The 21,330-nt window shown below is 37.2% G+C and overlaps 1 protein-coding gene across 1 annotated transcript; it reads left to right on the forward strand.

Moving 5' to 3' along the window:
• The first annotated feature begins 708 nt into the window (after window positions 1-708).
• Window positions 709-5,958, forward strand: CLEC4E (C-type lectin domain family 4 member E). The gene is made up of 6 exons (XM_090275387.1): window positions 709-1,008; window positions 1,870-1,962; window positions 2,573-2,662; window positions 3,505-3,656; window positions 4,300-4,415; window positions 5,634-5,958. The coding sequence occupies exons 1-6, from the start codon at window positions 855-857 to the stop codon at window positions 5,791-5,793; spliced, it is 765 nt and encodes a 254-aa protein (XP_090131513.1). The 5' UTR covers window positions 709-854; the 3' UTR covers window positions 5,794-5,958.
• Window positions 5,959-21,330: the final 15,372 nt, after the last annotated feature.

Genomic DNA, 21,330 nt, shown 5'->3' on the forward strand with positions numbered 1-21,330 from the left:
AGCGAGTGGTTATATTTTTAAAATCCCAAATAATTCTGAACAATAGAGTTAAACTAGGCTTTAGAGTCTCTAGGCTTTAGAAGCTATGTTATGATGTAAGAAATTGAGCTGAGTTTCAAAGTCATCAAATGATAGGAGGCTATTCAACTGAAGTGGAGCTGTAAAATAGCCTACTAGTTAGTACTTTGAAAAAAGGATTATAAATCCACAGATCTAATTTATTTTTAATTAAATTTATCGGGGTAATATTAGTTAATAAAATCATATAGGTTTCAAGTGTACAATTCTATGATACATAATCTGTGTATTGAATCATGTATTTGCCACCCAGGGTAAAATCTTGATCCATCACCATGTATTTGGCTGCACATGAAGGATGAAGAAAAAACATAATGAAAAGACACTCACGTTGCTACATATTAAATACTTACACTGTGTGCCCAGGTTTGTGCTAAGTGCTGTAAAGATGTAGAGTTTGTCTCCTTTTCAGTTAAGAAATATGTGGTAGTAAAGACCAAAAGTGAGATTGGGGTACAGAGGTAGACCCCACAAGTGTCAAGGAAACATTGAGGGATGAATAAGGCCTGGAAGAAGGCGGAAAAATTTTATCCACCAAAACAAGACAATATTTTTGAAATCACTCATATTTTTCTATGACCAGCCTACTTCTGTTGTACTTACTGTTTCATCATTTCCCCATTTTGTTGTTGTCTGGAGTGCAGAGACCGACTTTTTGTCCAGTAAACTCCCTTGTCCTCCTTGTGCAAGAAAGGAAATCCTGAGGTGAACACACAGCCACCGAAAAGTTAACATTCTTATATCTTGGGGTTGAACTTCCTAAAATAGGATATAAAATGTTCATTCCTAAAGATTCCTTTTCCTTGAAACTTACCAACAAAACACTCTTGGACTCAGAAACTGAGGAGAGAGAAAGAGGAAGAGGGAGAAAGAAAAAAGGAAAGAGAAAAAGGATGTGTTTACCCAAATCATCTGCATCACAGTGCACAGGTAAAATTTGCAATTTTCCTTTTTTTTTTTTTTTGTGGAATAGGTGATAAAAAAATGTTGAAGGATAAGACAATAGAAAAGCATGCAGTAGAGTCAAGAGTGACAAAGAATAAAACAGAGGAAAATAAAAAAATGGTTAGAAGAGTATATATTATACTGGAAAGATCACTGGACTTAAGTTCAGGGAGAGCTATGACTGTTGTTCTTACCTTCTCTGTGTTTCACTGTGTCCCGTCGGGCAAGGCACTTCATTTCTCTGAAACTGCCTTTCCTTGTCTGCAACTGTGTACTGGGAAGAAAGAGAAGAGAAACTACTAAGTGAATTCAACCTTTTATCTGATTGGTTTATAAAGGGCTTGGAAAAGGAGGCACTAAAAAGAGGAGAGCAAGAGAGAGACAAGAAAAATGGAGAGGGAGAAAGGGAATGAGGAGGGGGATGAGTGACTTAGGAAAGGAAAACTTGGCACATCTTCCAACTTCATGAATCAGTCTTAAAATTAGTAATGGATTACTCTAGTGGTTCTGACAGTGTGGTCCCCAGACCAGTGTCCTGAGAACTTATTGGTTCCATACCAACACTAACTAAATTTTTTTGTTGTTTTGTTTTTATTTATTTATTTATTTATTTTATTTTTGGTTTTTCAATTACAGTTGTCCCATTTTTCCCCCATTTCTCTCCCACAATCATATCCCTCCCCGCAACTAAAATTTTAACTCTGGGGATGATGCCATCTGTGTTTTAATAAGTTTGAGAATTACTCAATATAGACAATGCAAGAGGAAGGAAATATGTAAGGTTAAATTAGAATTTCTTATGCCTCTTGCTTAGGAAGGATTGACCATATTTATGTCTTTCTACAGAGAGAGGATGCTTCTCTTACCCACTGGTCCTTTGGACTGTTGCTGGGGTCTCCATCTTACTACTCAGTGCCTGTTTTATCACCAGATGTGTTGGTGAGTTCTGAAGGTCAAATTCAATCTCCCTGGTGAATATTAGGAGTACATTCTTTCTTGTTGCCTGTAGGCTCTCTTCTCCCATAAAGAGTATTTATATTCCACTGTTCCTCCTATTTGTCTCCAGGTTATTCCTCAAGCCAGAAACACCAACTAATATATAACTCTTTCCAAATTTCAGTAGCTTCTGCTGCACTTTTCATAATAGACAATTTTCATATCCATGATGGCCTTGAGTCCTCTCCTTTGTCCCTGTTATTGATTAGGGTAACCCTTTCTATGAGGTCCTAGCCAGAGTAATGACAAATCACTTTCTGGAAGGAAGGGTAGAGGGGGTTAAACTTGGCATAATAAAGAATGCTAACACACTTGTTTTCTCTGCATCTTTGGGCCTGAAATAAGGTACAGTCACTTTTATAAATTAGGAAAGCCATAAAATGTAAATTCCCTCTTCTTTCTTTCAGTAAATCTCAGTGCCTCTCCATGCAGAAGGAAAAGTAGATAGTAAGAAAACATCATGATAATTGTTGGCACTTTTCTTATAAATACAAAAATGATAAAATTTATTTTATCAAGAGTAATAAACATTAACTGTTCCCTGTCCTTACAGTGACATATCAAATCTTTCAACTCTGTGATGAGAAAAAGGTCCCACAATATGAGGAGTTACTGGAATTCTCCTGCAACAATGATGGATTGGGTAAGATATTCTTTAAATTGGAACATCAAAATTTACTTATCAATATTTTTGGATTTATAGATTGATTTGGAGATAAATAAAGTAGTTGGATTAGGTCCTGTTTTTCAAAAACAAAATGTAAAAACTGGCCTGTACTGTAATAGAAGAACAAGGAGAGGAGTTGAATAAGACAGGAAATGAAATAGCATTGGAGCAGGAAATCACAGGGATATTATAGCAAACTCTCAGAATAAACATGAGGTATATATCTGAACAGTAAATCTAGAAATGGATGGTGTTATCCCCAGGAGTGCACTTTTTTTTTAAATTCATCACCTGCTTCCAAAATGAAGTACAGGGGGAAAATATGTATAGAATATGGAATTTGGAAATACCTCAGAAATATACTTGGTATGCTTTTTCATATAGTATTGTTCCAAGTCTTAGGAAAATGCCATACAACACTAGAAAATGTCTTCCTTCTTTGGGCTATAATTTCCTCACCATCAAATCAAAAGACTGGACTATTTATTTTTAGTCTCAGAAATTTAGCCCACCTGTACAACCAGTTTGGAGATTTTGTTGAGAGTGCACTATTTGGGCCACATGACAAATGGTTGAGATAGCTAGTGTGTGAGGTATATCCAGAAAATAAGGATTATGTCTCAAAAGACAAGAATATTGCTGTCCACGTTTATTGACAGAGGAATTACCTAAAGTCTTAGATAGGAAGATGGGGGAGGAGGGTATGAACAAGGAATTCCAAGGCTTCTGACTATAAATGATGAACTTCACAGGGCCAGATGAATCTTCTCATTTTCTTAGTTCACATGGGACATTCATGGAAACTTCTCTCCTCTTAGGTTCAGTCAAGAATTGCTGTCCATTGCGCTGGATACATTTTCAATCTAGCTGCTACTTTTTTTCTACTAACACCATGACCTGGTCAGCAAGTTTAAAAAACTGTTCAAGCATGGGAGCTCATCTGGTGGTTATCAACACACAGGAGGAACAGGTAATTTGAAGTACAGCCTCCACCAGTGTCAGTGTAGCACTCTCCACATGATCTATCCCTTTTTCCATACATGTGTACAGTGTTTGGACCACAACTAATATTTGTAAGTGAATGTACTGAACTGCATGCTGTTCTTACTATTTCTGTAAGTCAATACCTATCTAATTTTTCATTTCTAGAAGAGTCTAAGAATAAAAGAAATTTCCATGTTTAGTTTCTTTATTAGTAAGGCAGAAAAAGGGGAGTTGGGAGTCCATTTTAGAATGACCATTATGTTTATAAACCTATTTGAAAGAGAGAAAGCAAACAGTGCCCATTACCTTTAAGCTGTCATTAATAATGTTTTATATTAATTTATGCAGATTTGTCTATAAATAACAGAAGATAAACTTTGAGTGAATTATTGAGAAACTTGTTTGTTGAAGGTTCTTTTTTGTTCATTTAATTTTATGTTGTATATATTTTTACCATAATAAAAAAATCAGAAGATAATCTCCCACAATCTTAATATTTCAGGGCCATGTATCTATCATCTTTAGTCCAGATCCTACCTTATCTCTTTAAATAACAATTGCCTTCAACATTTGTTTAGAATTTGAGATAACGGATCTATTTTTTTTTTTTTACTCTGTATCTTCCATAGGAGTTCCTTTTCCATGCAAAACCTAAAGAAAGAGAGTTTTATATTGGACTAACAGACCAGGTGACTGATGGTCAATGGAAATGGGTGGATGGCACACCTTTCATGAAGTCTCTGAGGTAATTTCCTTCTCCTTCTTGTAGGAGAATTTAACACTATCCAAAATCTTAAAATTAGCCCATTGTTGAAGGGAGTTCTCAGAACCTCCTTCCATTCCATGAGATATATTCAGGATCATCCTATTGCTCATTTCCTAAAACCATCTCAAATATAAAGGAAGTAGATGAACAGGAAAAGAGGAATAGAATTGAATGCTAACACTTTGGAAATGCAGCAGGAACGAAGCATGAAATTCAGATTCTTAAGTCCCTAAACTGTAATCACTAAGACAAAATTAGTGATTTGAAAAAGACAGAAGATTCTTCTGGGGTGAAAAGCGAACTCCTTGATACATCTCTTTTCTCCTCAGTAGTGACTTTTCCGCATTAGAACACCGCATTTTGGAGTTTTCAAAGTTTTGATCTCATTCATTGTCTCACTTGCCTAAGTTACAACTTTCTGAGATACATCGATATGATTAACTTCACTTAACATTTGAGGAAACTAAAGGTCAGGGGGCTTCAATCGATTCTGAGAGTATAGCCCACATGCTCTGATACTTAAAAAGCTGGTTCACTACAACACTGTAACACCAGTGAAGGGGGCACCTAAGTTAATATGCCTCTGTGTAGAATAAGGGGAATCAAATCAAATGTGACAGGACATATGAGTGCAAAGAAAACAAATCCACAAGGACATCAGTCATTCCCATAACCTCTCATTCAGTGTCTAAATCTTTGAGGAAGTATGACAGAATGGAAAGAATCAGGTCAGCTTTACTACTCACAAAACTCTACAACTTAGACAAATGGTTTAGCTTTTCTGAGACCCCTTTTCTTCATCAATAAAAGAGTGAGAAGGGTGAAAGTATTAAGCAAAGAAAAAAAAAAAGACTCATGGACACAGACAACAGTATGGTAATTGCCAGAGGGAAGGGGGAGTGGGAGGTAGAAAAGGGTAATCGAGGAATAAATGGTGATGGAAGGAGACTTGACTTGGTATGGTGAGCACACAATACAATAAACAGATGATGTATAATAAAATTGTACACCTGAAACCTATATAATTTTATTAACCAATGTCACCCTAATAACATCAATTTTAAAAAAAGAGCTTATAATACCTACCTCGCAAAATTGTTATGAAGTTAAAAACACAAGTAACTTGCCTAGTATATTAGGTCACTTTACCTCTTGTAGCTGGGACTTAAAATCTCCCATGTTGGTTTTTTTTTCCAGTTTCTGGGATGTAGGGGAGCCCAACAACTTAGCTACAGTGGAGGACTGTGCCACTATAAGAGACTCTTCAAATCCTAGGAAAAATTGGAATGATACGCCCTGTTTCCTCAAAATGTTTCGGATTTGTGAAATGCCAGAAAAAAATATTTTGAACAAATAAAAATCTCCAAAAACAGAAGGCACAACTTAAATGTATAAATGAGGAAGAACAAGAGCATGAACAGAGCCACAACTCCAATATGAGAAACATGTGCATTGCACTTCATAAGGACTTCAAAAGTGTTGCTTTGGTGTAAATAAAAATAAGTCGTTTTGAATGTTATAATTCATGAAACTGACTGAAGAGCATTTTTCGCTTTATTAGTCTATCAGGCCTTCTTCTCAGAATATACCAGGCAATTCTCTAGCAAATGCTGTGAGAAGAAAGGCATGACCCTTTTGGTACATCTGCTTTGTTTCTGAGAGTTTATATGAAAATATAGAGACAAAGAGCAAGTACAGAGTTTAACAAAGAAGGTTTTGGAAAGCATCTGAATCCAGGCCCTGTGTCAGCTCCTCTTCTTTCTAGATTCTGAAGTCTGTCCTCTCTTCTTGGTTTCATACTAGTTTTATCCCCTGCCCAAGCATATATTCTCAATATGTTCTTCTGTACAAGGAGGAAGAAACTTCTTCAAGTCATGACTTATTATGGCTCAAAAAACTCATGTGGCCCTGGCTGGTGTGGCTCAGTGGGTTGAGCACTGGTCTGAAAACTGAATGGTTGCCAGTTCAATTCCCAGTCAGGGTACATGCCTGAGTTGTGAGCCAGGTCCTCAGGAGCGCACGAGAGGGAACCACACATTGATGTTTCTCTTCCTCTCTTTCTCCTTCCCTTCCCCTCTCTCTAAAAATAAATAAATAAAATCTTAAAAACAAAACAAAACTGGTGTGGACTTTTGGGCCAAGGGCTTTTATTGCACCTTATTAGGAAAAAGCCATGCTAACCTTCAGCTCCAAGCAGACTGTCATCCAGTCCACTCCCTCTTTTCTCTGTTCTCTTCCATTGACTAGTTGGATCTCACTTGAATTTGTATCTATTGCTCAGCTAGGGCCAGAGTTCAACAGTCAAATTATCCTAAGAAAACATTCAGCTTGACACTTTTTGATCTCAAGCCTATCCACTTATTGCATAATATTCTATTAATACTGATAAAGTTACTCAAGAATATGTAAATAACATGACAGCTTTTATAATCATTTTTCTTGAACACAGCACTTTAAAGAGACCCTCAAAATTCATACACTGAAATCGGTGTGTAATTATTGAATGGGAAAATCCAACTGAATGAGTAACTATATTGGCTTTCTTTACAAATCTTTATTTTTCTTAGGCACAAGTGTCTTTTTTATTTTTTATTTTGAACAATTTAATGGTTTTCTGCACAATATACATCACATTTAAAATTTAGCAAGGTTTTTAACATCTGATTCTTGTTAACAGCACACCTTATCCTATCCTTTCATCGGGTTTTTCAGAGATTTGATGCTCAACAAATTTTAGCTTTTATAAACACATTTTATGATTAAGGCACTGATCTGAAGGCTTTTCAGGACCTAACTTACCTCTGAGTGAGGTGCTATCCCATCATGGAAGCCCATGGGCACAAAGTCCTATCTGATGTTTAGAAAAAAGGCTGGATGGGAAAATTCCTCGCAATCCTGGAATTACCTAGAGAAGGGATCAGTAAGGTGGCCATGTTCAATACTTAACATTTCCATAGCTTGTAATAAAAATACCACAGTTCGTAATAAAAATAAGCACTTATCCCTAACATGCAGTACTGCAGATGCAAGTTAAACTTATCTGTTAACAGTTGCCTGCTGTTTTCTGCTCCCAGATGAAATGAAGCATCTCTTCTGATAATGAAGAGAAACCTGTCTGAGGCAAACGAAAGATTGGCAAACAGCACAGCCTCCTCTGAATCCACTTGATCCCACTCATCTCTGAATTACTTCAGCTTCTTTTATTCTGGGATTAATGTAGTGTTATCATTTTCTTTTCATTTCATTTATTTTCTGCTTTTATAAAGCAGTATTTTGAGATGGACGTTTGATCTTCATTGTATTCATCAATTTATTTTATTTTATTAATTCATTATTTTCTCAATTCCTTATTTTACTTCTCATCAATTCGTTATTTTTGTGGGTATAGCTTGATAAGCCATACTTTATAATGGTAGACTCCATTAACTTTAAATTGATAGCTTTCATTTGCTCTTTTTTTTTTTTTTTTTTTTGGCACATGTAGACAATATTTTCATCAGTAGTAAGGATCTCAGGGTTATGCCTTTTCCCCAATGAAGGTATGAAATACACTTTTCCACCTTTACTTATCATTCACCAAGGAGCTGTTACGTCTCCACCTAGGCCATCATTATTGCCAGGCTGGTTATGACTCAGAAGATGTTATCTGAAAAAAGTCTACAGAAAAAAAAGTTTCCCCTCCCTCATTAACAAAAGCCCACCCTTTATCAGTTATGATTTAAAATACTTAAGCAGAAATAAAAATATACAACTGACAATAACTTTAAAGCATACCTTAACATCTTGTTTTGTAGTCATACAAAGGAAAAACATTTTTCCTACATTAAAAGAAAACTTGCTTTATGTGCAACTGAAAACAGAATCTTATATGATAATACAAAAGCTACCCTCAGAAGAAATCACTTCAGGATCATTAAGCCACTTCCTCTGCTTTGAAGCTCCTAGAGTTTTAAGTTTTATTAAATCACCTGAAAAAAAATTCCAAAAGAGAACCACACACACTACCAAATCCAAACCTGAGGGTTTCAAACACTCCCCCAAGATGTTCTGTGTCAGCCCACTGGGCTAGACCAAGCCCGACTCTTTGCTTCCCCACGCCCTACACTTCGACCCCAGCAGGTCTGTCTGAACCTGCCGTGCTGCTCAATTCAAAACCTGAGGGAAAACAGAAACTTGAAGACTGGGAGTTACTTGCCAGCTTGAAAGTAGCGATTTCTTACTTTTCCACCCTAAGTATTTTTAAGTTCTCTAGCATGAGTTATCTGAAATCATAAACTAAACAATTACCTAAACCCAACCCTCCCAACCCCAACCGTAACAGGCCACTGCCAAAAACTAATTACCAAAATTTGCCCCTCCCCTTCAATAAAAGGAACTTCGAAGTCACATTATTTGAAAACTTAACTTCAACATCTGGCCTAGCCAAGCTCTTCTGAAGGTCTCCTGAGGTGCCTGAATGTGACCCGCAGCTGCAGTGTGCGGTACACTTCGGCTTCAACTTCAGGGGAAAAAGCAGCTCCAACCCCTAAAGGCGTTGTTGCCAACAGCGTTAGCGGTACAATCCTTCTCTAACCCAGGGTTTGTCAATAGTACTATAGAATCTGTGGAAAATCTTAGGGGGAAAAAATACATTCTCTCCCCCACCATCTTCCCTGTTAAGACCACCCCAAAATACTTCAGGTAAAGGAGTTACATACTTCAAAATCTGATTAAGGGGTGGAAAAAGAGTAACTACCAGCCATTTCTCCAACGGACAGCTCCGCCACAGACCTAGTTTTTAGAAACTGTAAACCTGTGGCGTTCTAGTTTTCCTGATACTGGAGTTTCTTTGTTCCTGCCACCTTGAGTCATTTGCCTTTGAGATTGTAGCCAGAGCTAAGGGGAAAAGAACTCAAAACCTATTTTGCTCCCCACCCCCACAAAAACTACCCCCCTCCACGAGTTATATGCCCAAACTCGACATTCACAACTATTCACAAAACTAAAACATTGCATTACCCCAAGCTAAAAATAAAAACTGCTTACAAAAACAATTTTGTCTCAAATTCATTTGTTTCTCTCAAATTGGTCAAAAGACAAAACCAGAAAACTTGCCATCTACCATTCCTCCGAGCCTTGTCAGTCTGCCCTCAAAAGCTCCAGATAAAATAAGCCTGAAAAAGAGAAACCTACAGCACCCGGAAATCGGCCTACATTCCAGATGAAAGCCCTTGCCGCTCAGGTACACCACTGCCCCGTTACCATTAGGAAAGTCAATGTCACCACTCCGGTTACCGAAACCCTGGACGCGGCCGTGCTCCCGGACTTCTACCAGCGCCGGCTGCCTGCACGCGGCTGGCGCACTGGGGCCCCGGGGCGCTCGCGCTCCAGGTTCCTCTATCTGTCCCTCTATCTGTCCTCCACCGCCCGCTCGCCGCCTCCGCGCGGTCGCCCAGGCGCACGCTGGCGTCGCACATCGCACGGGCTGCTCCTGGCTGGCACCCTCGCCTGGCTTCACCTCCAGATCGTTAGGGCTCCTTCCTTCTGGCTCGCTCCCTCCACATCGCACTGGCTGCCGGACTCCTCTCCCTTCTGCACCACCAACCGCCGCTGGCTGCCCAGTCCTCGCTTCACCGCACTGGCTCCCCGAATCCTGTCTGTCGCTCCCGAATTCCTAGCTTCTCTGAATCCACTTCTGGGTGGCACCTGGGTCAGCTTTCAATTAACGCTGGTCCTCAGGATTTAAATCATCTGAGCTCAGTCCGATGCAAAAACGTTAAATGGGTGATTATTCTTGATCTCGAATTACTTCAGTCAATGAGGCTTTTTTAAGTTTTCCAAAGAAAACTAAACTAGCGTATTTAGGCCTTTCAAGTTTTTAACTCTTCCTAACAGCCTGCCTTAGTTTTTAAATTACTTCAGTCCTTTTAGTAGCCTTTTGCTATGATTTTTAACCGATTTCCCTTCTAGCTTCTTGCGGATTATCTTCTAAGTTAGTCCTGGTCTACAGCAGTTTAAACATCCTCATCTTCTCAAATCCAACTTCTGCAACACCGGAAATTAAACTCATGAGCTTTTACAATAAATTATAAATTAAAAACTCGATTTCCTCCTCAGTTGCTTTTTTTTTGGCTCTAAACTTTTCTATCTTCTAATTTTGACATCTTGTATGCTTGTGTCCAACAGCTTTTCTACCTAGCTCGCTTTTTTTCCTTTTCTAACTGAAATATTTCCCTTGACAGTATTTTCAAATTTGTGTCTTCTGGTTTTCTACTAAACTTCTATCTTCTCATTTTCTATCTTCTACCTTGCTTCTAAATTTGTATCTGTGCCCTTGGTTGCTTTGGTTTTTCTACTTTTGCTTTCTACCTTTTGTGTTTAATTTTCATTTTCCTGTCTTTTAAAATGAGTGTTTTATCTTCTATTTTTCTATCTTCTCTAAGTCTTCGTCACCTTCCTGTTCACTTGTCTTCTGAGTTTTCCACTTCAAATTTCTAGTTTTTCCTCAAATTTTATCCCATCACTCGTAAGTTAACGTTTGCCAATCTTTAATGCTGCTTTAAGAGCAACTAGGCTTCAACTGACGCCATCTTAACTGCGCCATGTATTTAAAGGTCTATCTCTTCCATCACCTATAATCTTTTTAAAAGACGGCCTTTAAAATATTTTAATGATCTCCAACTTCGTTAAAGTAGACGATTATTCTATTTATGCCACCTATGTTTTAATGGCACTTTAAGTTTGCCCTTCAAGTAAGGCTTTTTGAATTCGGACTTTGAGAATTCTATCAGCCATTTCTTTGAAAATTATTTCATTAAGTAGTTTCACCTCAAACTCCTTCATGTTCTAGAAATATTTTTCTTCTCTCTTCCTTTCTGAAACTACTTAAATCTTCATATGTTCCCTTAAGTAAGATCTTTAAGTTATAAAAACTACTTTAAATTTTTAAATCTAAGCAATATGTCGATAAGTATTTCCGCTATTTAAGTTTCCTAAATAAATGTATTAATTTCTATCTCTTTATAATTGAAAATCTTATCTGGTTTCCTCAAGCAGTGCCTGCCGCCTCACCAGTCACCTCTGCGCTCGCTGCCTGAATGCCTCTAGGCATAAGTGGTTTTGAAATCAATACTCGTTTAAACCAAATCTTTCAACCTAAAAGTAATCCAATAACTATGTTTTAAACTCGCTAATTCTCTTTTTCAAATTATAAACATCAAAGAGAAAACATAGAGATTTTTTGTTCATTGTTATTTTCCTATAGGTAGCTATAACTGATTACTTAAAATTTTATTTCAATATTGAAAGACATGAAAAATTTCTGACTTCAAATGTTAAATGGCAGGATGGAAAGATATATATGTATATATATATAATCTTATCTAATTCCTTATCTGTGGTTTTGTTTTCCATGATTTTGGTTACCTGTGGTCAACTGTGGTCTGAAAATATTGAATGAAAAATTCTACAAATAAACAATTCATGAGTTTTGAATTGTTTACTGTTCTGAGTAGCGTAATAAAAATCTCACACCACCCCACTCTTTCCTGCCCAGGTCATGAATCATCCCTTTACCCAGTGTCTTATCTCCACCCTGCAAACACTACCTGCACATTAGTCACTTAGCAGCATCTCCATTATCAAATCAGCTGTCATGGTATTGAAGTGCTTGTATTCAAGTAACCTTTATTTCATTTAATGATGACTTCAAAGGGCAAGAGTGGTGATGCTGGCAGTTTGAATATGCTAAGGGAAGCTTTAAAGTGTTTTCTTTAAGTGAAAAGAGTGTATGGGAAGAAAAAAAAAAGCCATAATACACACACACATACACACACGCACACACATTCAGAAAGGAATCATATAGCAGATGATGCTTTTAAAATATTAAATTTAATTTTATTTAAATTTAACAAATAACAAATTGAAGTTATTTTGAAACTTTAAGAATTTTTTAGGCTTTATAAGTTAGCAAAAAGAATTATTTCCTAAAGGTCCCTCTCAAGCAAATGAAAACTATGAAGAATCATGTAAAATATTCTTCTTGCCCTTCTGTTTTCCCAATTCCCTTTTCCTTTTCCTCTTCTTAACAATACAGTCTTAAAATGACTCATCAGATGGTACAGAGCAAGGTAGCTTTTACGTATGTAGGCATGCGTGTATGGGGTGAGGTTGGGTGAAGGGGTGCAAAATTTCCCCCACAGGGATTTAGAACTTGAGTCTGTGTAAGGGGAAGAGTGGGGGTAGGAAAGGTAGTAAGGGTGTGGGGGACCTATTAGATTCCAGAGGCCCTCCTGGTGAGGTGGCGGACTGGCCCAGACTGGGGAAGCCTAAAATAATTTGAGGAACATGGGTGTCTGAGTCCAAGTAGGAGGACCAACTGGAGGAGTCACAAGTCATATGGTGGGATGAGGAAGGTCACACAGGAAGCTCTAACAGGTCTCGCAATCAAGTTTTGTCCATAAAACTTGCACATTTGGTTATTTATTCTTGGGAATCTTATAGTTATATTGCTATTATAAGTGTAATATTTTATATAAAAACACTATATTTTGCAGGTATTATATAGAAATATTGTTGATCTTTGTGTATTGATAATTTATTCAGAAACATTTCTAAAACTTTGCTATTATTTTAAAAACTCTTCAGCTATAGATTCCCCTATATTTTCTATATAGATAATTATATTGTCTATATAGTTAGCTATTCAGGACTGTAGTCACTGAACACTAACCACTAGTTCTAGTTGAGAAATGCTGAGAAGTATAACATACACACCAGATTTTGGAGGACTAAATTGGAAATTAAAGTAAAATCTGCCACTAATAATATTTTATGGACTACATGTTGAAATGATAATATTTTGGATATATTGGTTTAAATAAATTATTAGAATACTTTTTTGATGTGGTTAATGGAAAATTTAAACATGTATGATTCACGTTTTTTAGCTTGTTTTGTATTTCCTTTAGACAATTCTAGTCTGCAAATAATGATAGTTTGGGGTTTTTTCCCTTTCCAGTTCTTCTGGTCATACTAAGCTAATTAGGAGTTGCATAGAAGCGGCTATAAGTGAGCATTCTTGTTTTGTTCTTGACTTTAAAGAAAACACTTCTAATTATTTATCATTAAATATAATGGTTGCTATAGATTTGGAGTAGATCCTCTGTGGAAAATTCCTTTTCTTTCTTATTCGTTAAATGTTTTATACTAAATGGTTTACTGGTTTTATCAGATGATCCTTAACCATCTCTTTTTAATATCAGATGTTAACATTAAAGTGTTAATTGCTAAAAGTTAATGTCAGTTACATCAGTAAGTTTGTATTCTATGTATATACATGTACATTGTTTAAAAATCCAAATTCTTCTGCAGGGGTTATAAATTAATAATAGTTGCATTCTGCCTATTCCTTATTCCCTTGCTCAAGAGGCAGACACATTCAAATTTTTAGATGTTTCTTTTGTTACTGCATTCTATGTTTCTAAATAGTATAGTTTGTATTTTTATCTAATAGTATATACTATAATGTCTTGTTTTTTTCAATTTTGTATAATTTGGCCATTTCTCCACATTAATAAAAACAAGAATCTCTCTCTCTCTGTAACATACACCTCCCATCTCTCTGATATCACTATATCATAACTTAATTTTGTTAAATAAATATTCAACACTTACATTATTATAATATATAAATATTATTCACAGCTGAATGATATACTGTGTCATGATTGCTTATACTCTCTTAAATACATTTTGCTTTTCATGTAACTATTATTGGCATCATTTTTATATTTATTTAGTTTTCTATGTAATGATTAATAATTCATCCCTTAACTCTCCATAATTATGCATCACCTTCAATGCATTCAAATGCATTCTCAGTCCCATATTTTTATGGAGAATATAATCTTTTTGGAACTCTGATCTGGGGTTGTTCTCAAGTATGTTCCATAATCATTCGTCGGCAGCCGTCCGTCTCGAGAGACGATGGTGTAGCTTCTTAAGAGTCTATCTGCACCGCCGAGAATGGTTGTGCAGTCCGACTCGGGAGTGACACGGTATCTGTCTCCTCCCGTGTTGAATCGACATCTTGCGATGACGCTGGAGTGTCCTCTCCAGTGAAGCTGAAGCTACAGAGCCTGGGCAGGGTGATATGGAGGGTCTGCTGTTGCCCATGCAGCAGACCCCCCCTCTCTTCGCAGCTGAAGGGTCCAAGGGAAAGACGGAGTCAATACAGCTTGGCTTCAGGTGCGCCGCAGGAGTTGCCGGTGTTGACTACAACGTCAAACCGCCTTAGGGACTCCGGCTCCGGATTTTCTGTCGGGGTTTACTCCCTTAGCCTTTCCCCTGAAGAGGTATGCCGCAAGGCAGCGGAGGTTTTTTGGAGTCAGAGTTTTCCTTCTCTCATTATTTTGTTGTTTTCTATTACATAAAGATTTTTTTGTCATTTTTAAGGTTATTTCAAATTATGGAATACAATAAAACACTAGTTATTTATAAGGAATAAGCTTTCAAGCTCTGTGTTAAGTAAAAAACGTGAGGAGTATAGGGCTACTATGTAGGTAATATTCCCATTAGTGTAAAAATTGTGGGGAATATATATGTTATATAACACATGTAAACATATGAAAATATGAGGAATGGCTCATGTAGTTACTCTGAAGAAGCATTTAGGTACTGGAATTCAGGGTGGAAGAGAGGTTTACTTTATACTTTTATTAATGTTTTTACTGTTTGCCTTTTAAAAGATTTATCACATTATGTCTTCAAAGACAAAAACAGTTTAAATTTTTTAAGTAAAAAAATTTCCCACATTATTTCTTCAAAGATAAAAACAATATTTAAGTTTTTTAAGTGTTTCAGCCTTCTAGGACTACCACAGTGTACTAATTAGCTTCTTTTTTTTTTTTTTTTCCATTTTTTAAATTGTTGTTCTATTACAGTTGTCCCATTTTTACCCATTGCTCTCCCCGGCCAGGCCCACCTCCCCCCTCTCCCACAGTCAATCCCCACCCTGTTGTCCATGTCCATGGGTCATTTCTATTAGTTTCTTGACTAGACCCTTCCTCTTCTTTCTCCCTTCACCCACTCCCACCTCCCACCTCCCTCTGGTCACTGTCAGTCTGTTCCTTGTTTCCATGTCTCTAGCTCTATTTTGCTCATTTCTTTGTTGTTTTCATTAAGTTCCTGTATTAGGTGAGATCATATTATATTTGCCTTTCACCGCCTGGCTTATTTCACTAAGCATAATACTCTCCAGTTCCATCCATGTTGTCAAAAAAGTTAGGAGTTTCTTCATTCTTTCTGCTGCAAAGTATTCCACGTTGTAAAGTACCCCAGTTTTTTGATCCCCTCAACCACTGATGAACACTTCAGCTGTTTCCAGCATTTGGCTATTGTAAATAGTGCTGCTATGAACATAGGGGGGCATAGGTTCTTTTGAATTGGTGTTTCAGAATTCTTCGGGTATAATCCTAGCCGTGGAATTGCTAGTTCAAAAGGCAGTTCCATTTTTAGTTTTTTGAGGAAATTCCATACTGTTTTCCACAGTGGCTGCACCAGTTTGCATTCCCACCAACAGTACACTAGGGTTCACGTTTCTCCTCATTCTCGCCAACACTTGTTGTTTGTTGATTTGTTAATGATGGCCAATTCTGCAGGTGTGAGGTGGTATCTCATTGTGGTTTTAGTTTGCATCTCTCTGATGGCTAGTGATGTTGAACATTCTTTCATATGCCTCTGGATCCTCTGTATGTCCTCCCTGGACAATGGTCCCTTTCCCATTTTTAAATTGGATTGTCTGTCTTTTTGGTCATATAAGCTCTTCATATATTTTGGAGATCAAACTCTTGTCTGAGGTACCATTGGCAAATGTTTTCCCATATCTTTGATTCCCTTTTCGTTTTGCTGATGTTTTCTTTAGCCGAGCAGAAACTTTTTAGTTTGATGTAGTCCTATTTGTTTATTCTTTCTTTTATTTCCTGTGCCCTAGGAGATATATTGGTAAAACCATTGCTGCATGGGATATCTGAGACTTTACTGCCCAAGTTTCCCTCTATGACTTTTATGGTGTCATGGCTTTCATTTAAGTCTTTTATCCATCTTGAGTTTATTCTGGTGTATGGTGATAGTTGGTGATCTACTTTCAATTTTTTGCATATCTCTGTCCAGTTCTCCCAACACCATTTGTTGAAGAGGCTATTTTCACTCCATTTTATGTTCCTTCCCCCCTTGTCAAATATTAATTGGCCATAGAGATCTGGATTTATTTCTGGGCTCTCTATTTTGTTCCATTGATCTATATATCTGTTCTTATGCCAGTGCTAGACTATTTTGATTACAGTGGCCTTGTATAGTTTGATATCAGGTATTGTGTTTCCTCCTACTTTGTTCTTCTTTCTCAGGATTGCTGATGCTATTCAGCATTATTTTTTGGTTCCATATACATTTTTGAAGTATTTGTTCTAGGTCTGTGAAACATATCATTGGTATTTTAATAAGGATTACATTCAATCTATAAATTACTTTGGGTACTATGGACATTTTAATGATGTTGATTCTACCCATCCATGAACATGATATATGCTTCCATTTATTTGTATTTTCCTTCATTTCTTTTTTCAGTGTTCTATAGTTTTCTGAATACAGGTCTTTTACCTCCTTGGTTAAATTTATTCCTAAGTACTTTATTTTTCTTGTTACTATAGTAAATGGGATTAATTTTCTAATTTCTGTCTCTGATATTTTATTGTTGGTGTATAGAAATGCCTCTGATTTCTTAATATTGACTTTGTACCCTGCTATTGACCAAATTTACTTATTAGGTTGAGTAGTTTTCTGGTGGAGTCTATGGGGTTTTCTGTGTATACTATCATGTCATCTGCAAATAATGACAGTTTTACTTCCTCCTTTCCAATATGAATCCTTTTTACTTCTTTTTCTTGTCTGATTGCTATGGCTAGAACTTCCAATACTATGTTGCATAGAAGTGGAGAGAGTGGACATCCTTGTCTTGTTCCTGATCTTAGGGGGAAAGTTTTCAGTTTTTGCCCATTGAGTATGATGTTGGCTGCAGGTTTCTTGTATTATGTTGAGGTATGTTCCCTCTATTCCCAGTTTGCTGAGTGTTTGTATCATAAATGGGTGCTGTACTTTATCAAATGCTTTTTCAGCATCTATTGATATGATCATGTTATTTTTGTCTTTCATTTTGTTGATGTGGTGTATTACATTTATTGACTTGTGAATATTATATCATCTTTGCAACCCTGGGATGAATTCCACTTGATTGTGGTGTATGATCTTTTTAATATATTGCTGGATCTTATTTGCCAATATTTTGTTGAGGATTTTAGCATCTATGTTCATCAGCAATATTGGCCTGTAGCTTTCTTTCTTTGTAGTGTATTGACCTGGTTTTGGAATTAGGATAATACTGGCTTCATAGAGTTTGGGAGTCTTCCCTCTTCTTGGATTTTTTGGGATAGTTTGAGAAGGACAGAAGTTAGTGCTTCCTAAATGTTTGGTAAAATTTGCCTGTAAAGCCATCCAGTCTAGGGCTGTTGTGTGCTGGGACTATTTTGATTACTGCTTCAGTTGCAGGCTTTCTACTTCTTCTTGATTCAGTTTGGAAGACTATGTTTCCTGAAATTTGTCCATTTCACTCAGGTTGTGAAATTTCTAGTCATGTCATTGTTCATAGAATTTCTTACAATCCTTTGTACTTCTGTGGTGTCAGTTGTGATTTCTCTTCTTTGTTTCTGATTTTATTATTTGTGTCCACTTTCTTTTTTTCTTGGTGAGTCTGGTTAAAGGCTTGTTGATTATGTTTATCTTTTCAAAGGAACAGCTCCTGGATTTGTCAGTCCTTTGAATTGTTCTTTTTGTCTCTATGTCATTTAATTCTGATCATATCTTTATTACTTCCTTCCTTGTACTTGCTCTAGGCTTTGCTTGTTGTTGTTTCTCTAGTTCTTGCAGATGTAGGGTTAGGTTGTTTATTTGAGATTCTTTTATCATTTTTAAGTAGGCCTGTATTGCTATGAACTTCCCTCTCAGGACTTCCTTTGCTGTGCCCCATAGGTTTTTGGGCTGTTGTCTGTTCATTTTCACTTGTTTCCAGAAACTTTTTTATTTCTTTCTTGATGTCATTGTTAACCCATTCATTATTTAATAGCATGTTATTTAGACCCTGTGAATTGGAATGTTCTTGAGGTTTTTTCCTTGAGGTTGGTTTCTAGCTTCAAGTCATTGTGATCTGAGAAGAAGCTTGATATAATTTCAATTTTCTTGAATTTGTTGAGTCTTATTCTGTGTCCTGACATGTGGGCTATCTTTGAAACTGTTCCATGTACATTTGAAAAGAATATATATTTTGCTTCTTTGAGGTGAAAGGTTCTGTATATATTAATTAAATCAATTTGATCTAGAGTTGTTCAGTCCACAATATCCTTGTTGTTTCTCTGCTTGGAATATCTGTCCATTGTTGGCAATGGGGTGTTAAAATTCCCTACTATGAGTGTGTTGTTGTCAATATCCTTCTTGAGGTCCTGCAAGATTTTCCTTGTATATTTGGGTGCTCCTATGTTGGGTGCATATATTTTCACAAGGGTTATATCTTCTTGATGGATTGTTTCCTTAAGAATTATGAATTGTCCTTCTTTGTCTCTTGTTGTAGCCTTTTTTGTGAAGTCTGTTTTGTCTGATATAAGTATTGCTACCCCAGCTGTTTTATTCATGTCCATTTGCTTAAAATATTTTTTCCATCCCTTTAATTTCAGTCTGTGTAGATCTTTTGTTTTGAGTTGTGTCTCTTGTAGACAGCATGTATGTGGGTCATGTTTTCTTATCCATTCAGCTACTCTGTGTCTTTTGATTGGTGCATTTAATCCATTTACAGTTAATGCTATTATTGACAGGTGCTTATTCTTTGTCATTTTTCCTATTTGTACCTGTGTTCCTCTCTATCTCTCTCTGTTTCTTCATCTTATTAAAGCAGACCTTTCATCACCTCTTGCAATGCTGGTTTGGTGGAGAAGTATTGTTTTAGCCTTGTTTTGTCTGGGATACTCTTTATTTCACCTTCCATTTTGAATGAGTGCCTTGCTAGGTAGAGTAGCCTCAGTTGTAGGCCTTTGTTTTCCTTTGCTTGAAATATTTTTTGCTATTCCCTTCTGGCTTTTAGTATTTTTGTTGAGAAATCATCTGATAGCCTTATTTGAGCTCCTTTGTATGTTAGTAGCTGTTTCTCTCTTGCTGATTTTAGGTTTCTCCCTCTGTCTTTTAATTTTGCCATTGCAATTATGATGTGTCTTGGAGTGGGCCTCTTTGGGTTAATTTTCATTGATACCCTCTGTGCTTCCTGGACTTGCATGACTTTTCCTCTCATCAAGTTAGGGAAGTTTTCTGTTATTACTTTTTCTACAGGTTTTTTATCCCTTTCTCCTCTTCTTCTTCTGGTATCCCTATAATATGAATATTATTATGTTTCATGTTGTCCCACAGCTCTCTTAAAACCTCTTCATTCTTTTCAGTCTTTTTTCATTTTGTTGCACTGTCTGGGGATTTTTTTCTATGTTGCCCTCCAGCTCACTGATCTGATCCCCCATTTCATCTAGCCTGCTTTTGATTCCTTCTACCATGTTCTTCAATTCAGAAATTGTATTCTTCATTTCCTCCTGGCTCTTATTTATAGCCTCTATGTCCCTTTTAATGCTGGTGTAGTTTGCAATAAGTCCTTGTAGTTTCCTTGGAGTTCTTTGTAGTTCCCCTGGAGTTTGTTGTAGTTTTCTTTGAGCTTGCTGAGGTCATTGAGCTTCCCTATAATCATTATTTTTTTTGAATTCCATGTTTGATAGTTTGTTTGCCTCTATTTCATTTAGCACTCTTTCTGGGGATTCCACCTTTCCTTTCAGTGGGGGGGTGGGTGTTTTTTGGTTTTTTGGTTTTTTTTGTCCCCCTTTTGGTGACTCTTCTTGTTTGTTTCTGCTTCTTAGATTGATCTGCTTTGACTTCCTGTCTTCGTGTAGTGACCTTCTATGGCAGGAGACTTGTGGGATCAGTGGCGCAGTCTCATCGATATCTGGAACTTGATGCTCTTGGGATGCCATTTATGCCACTTATTTGGGCTGTCTTGTTGTACTTGGGTTTCAGTTGTTGTTTTGTTTCTCTTTGGTGGGTCCTTCCCTCCAGCTAGCTACCTGAGAGTCACTCCCCCTACCACGTCTTGTATACTGTTTTAGATGTACACTGTCCCCAATCTGGGCTTAGGTAGCCTGTTTGAGACTACCAGAGATCTATTGTCTTTGTCTCCTTTAGTTGTTAATTTATTCAATCTGTGATCAACTGTCAGGCTTAAGCTCCAAGGGTGGGACAGATTAATTCCTGTGGGAGGGGTTATTGCTTCCCCTCAGGCTGATGCCACTTGGAGGGAAGTGGCCTTCCTGCAGTATGAGAGATGAGTCAGCACTGGGACCCTGTCAGCTGCTCCCTCAGTTCTCTCTTCAAAGCCACCACCCCAAACTCTCCTTAAGTGTCTCTAATCTACTCTGTCCTCCCTCTGCTGAAGCCCAGTTTAAGTGAGTGCCAATGTATTTTCATATGTGGTACCTTTAAGTACTCTCTGTGTCTCTAGCCATCTCTCTCAGGCCACCAAAAACCCCACAGCTTATTGCTTTTTGCTTTTTGCAAGTGGATGCTATTTTACTCTTGGCTCTGTTGCTGTAGTCTGGGAAGCCCAGCTGGGGGTTTAGGCCCAACCCTTCTTAGGGAGAACCCCAGCTACTGAGTTGTTTCTTTGTCCCTTCAGCTGCCACCTGTGAGAGCCCAGCCAGCCCTCTAGGGCCTCTGCACTTCCTACCAGTTACATTTTTCTGTCTGTCCATGGTTATAAGGCTTCTCTCCAGCTAGTGTTCAT

This window comes from Furipterus horrens, unplaced genomic scaffold (assembly GCF_987537825.1).
Source record: "Furipterus horrens unplaced genomic scaffold, mFurHor1.1.pri manual_scaffold_4, whole genome shotgun sequence".
NCBI lineage: Eukaryota > Metazoa > Chordata > Mammalia > Chiroptera > Furipteridae > Furipterus > Furipterus horrens.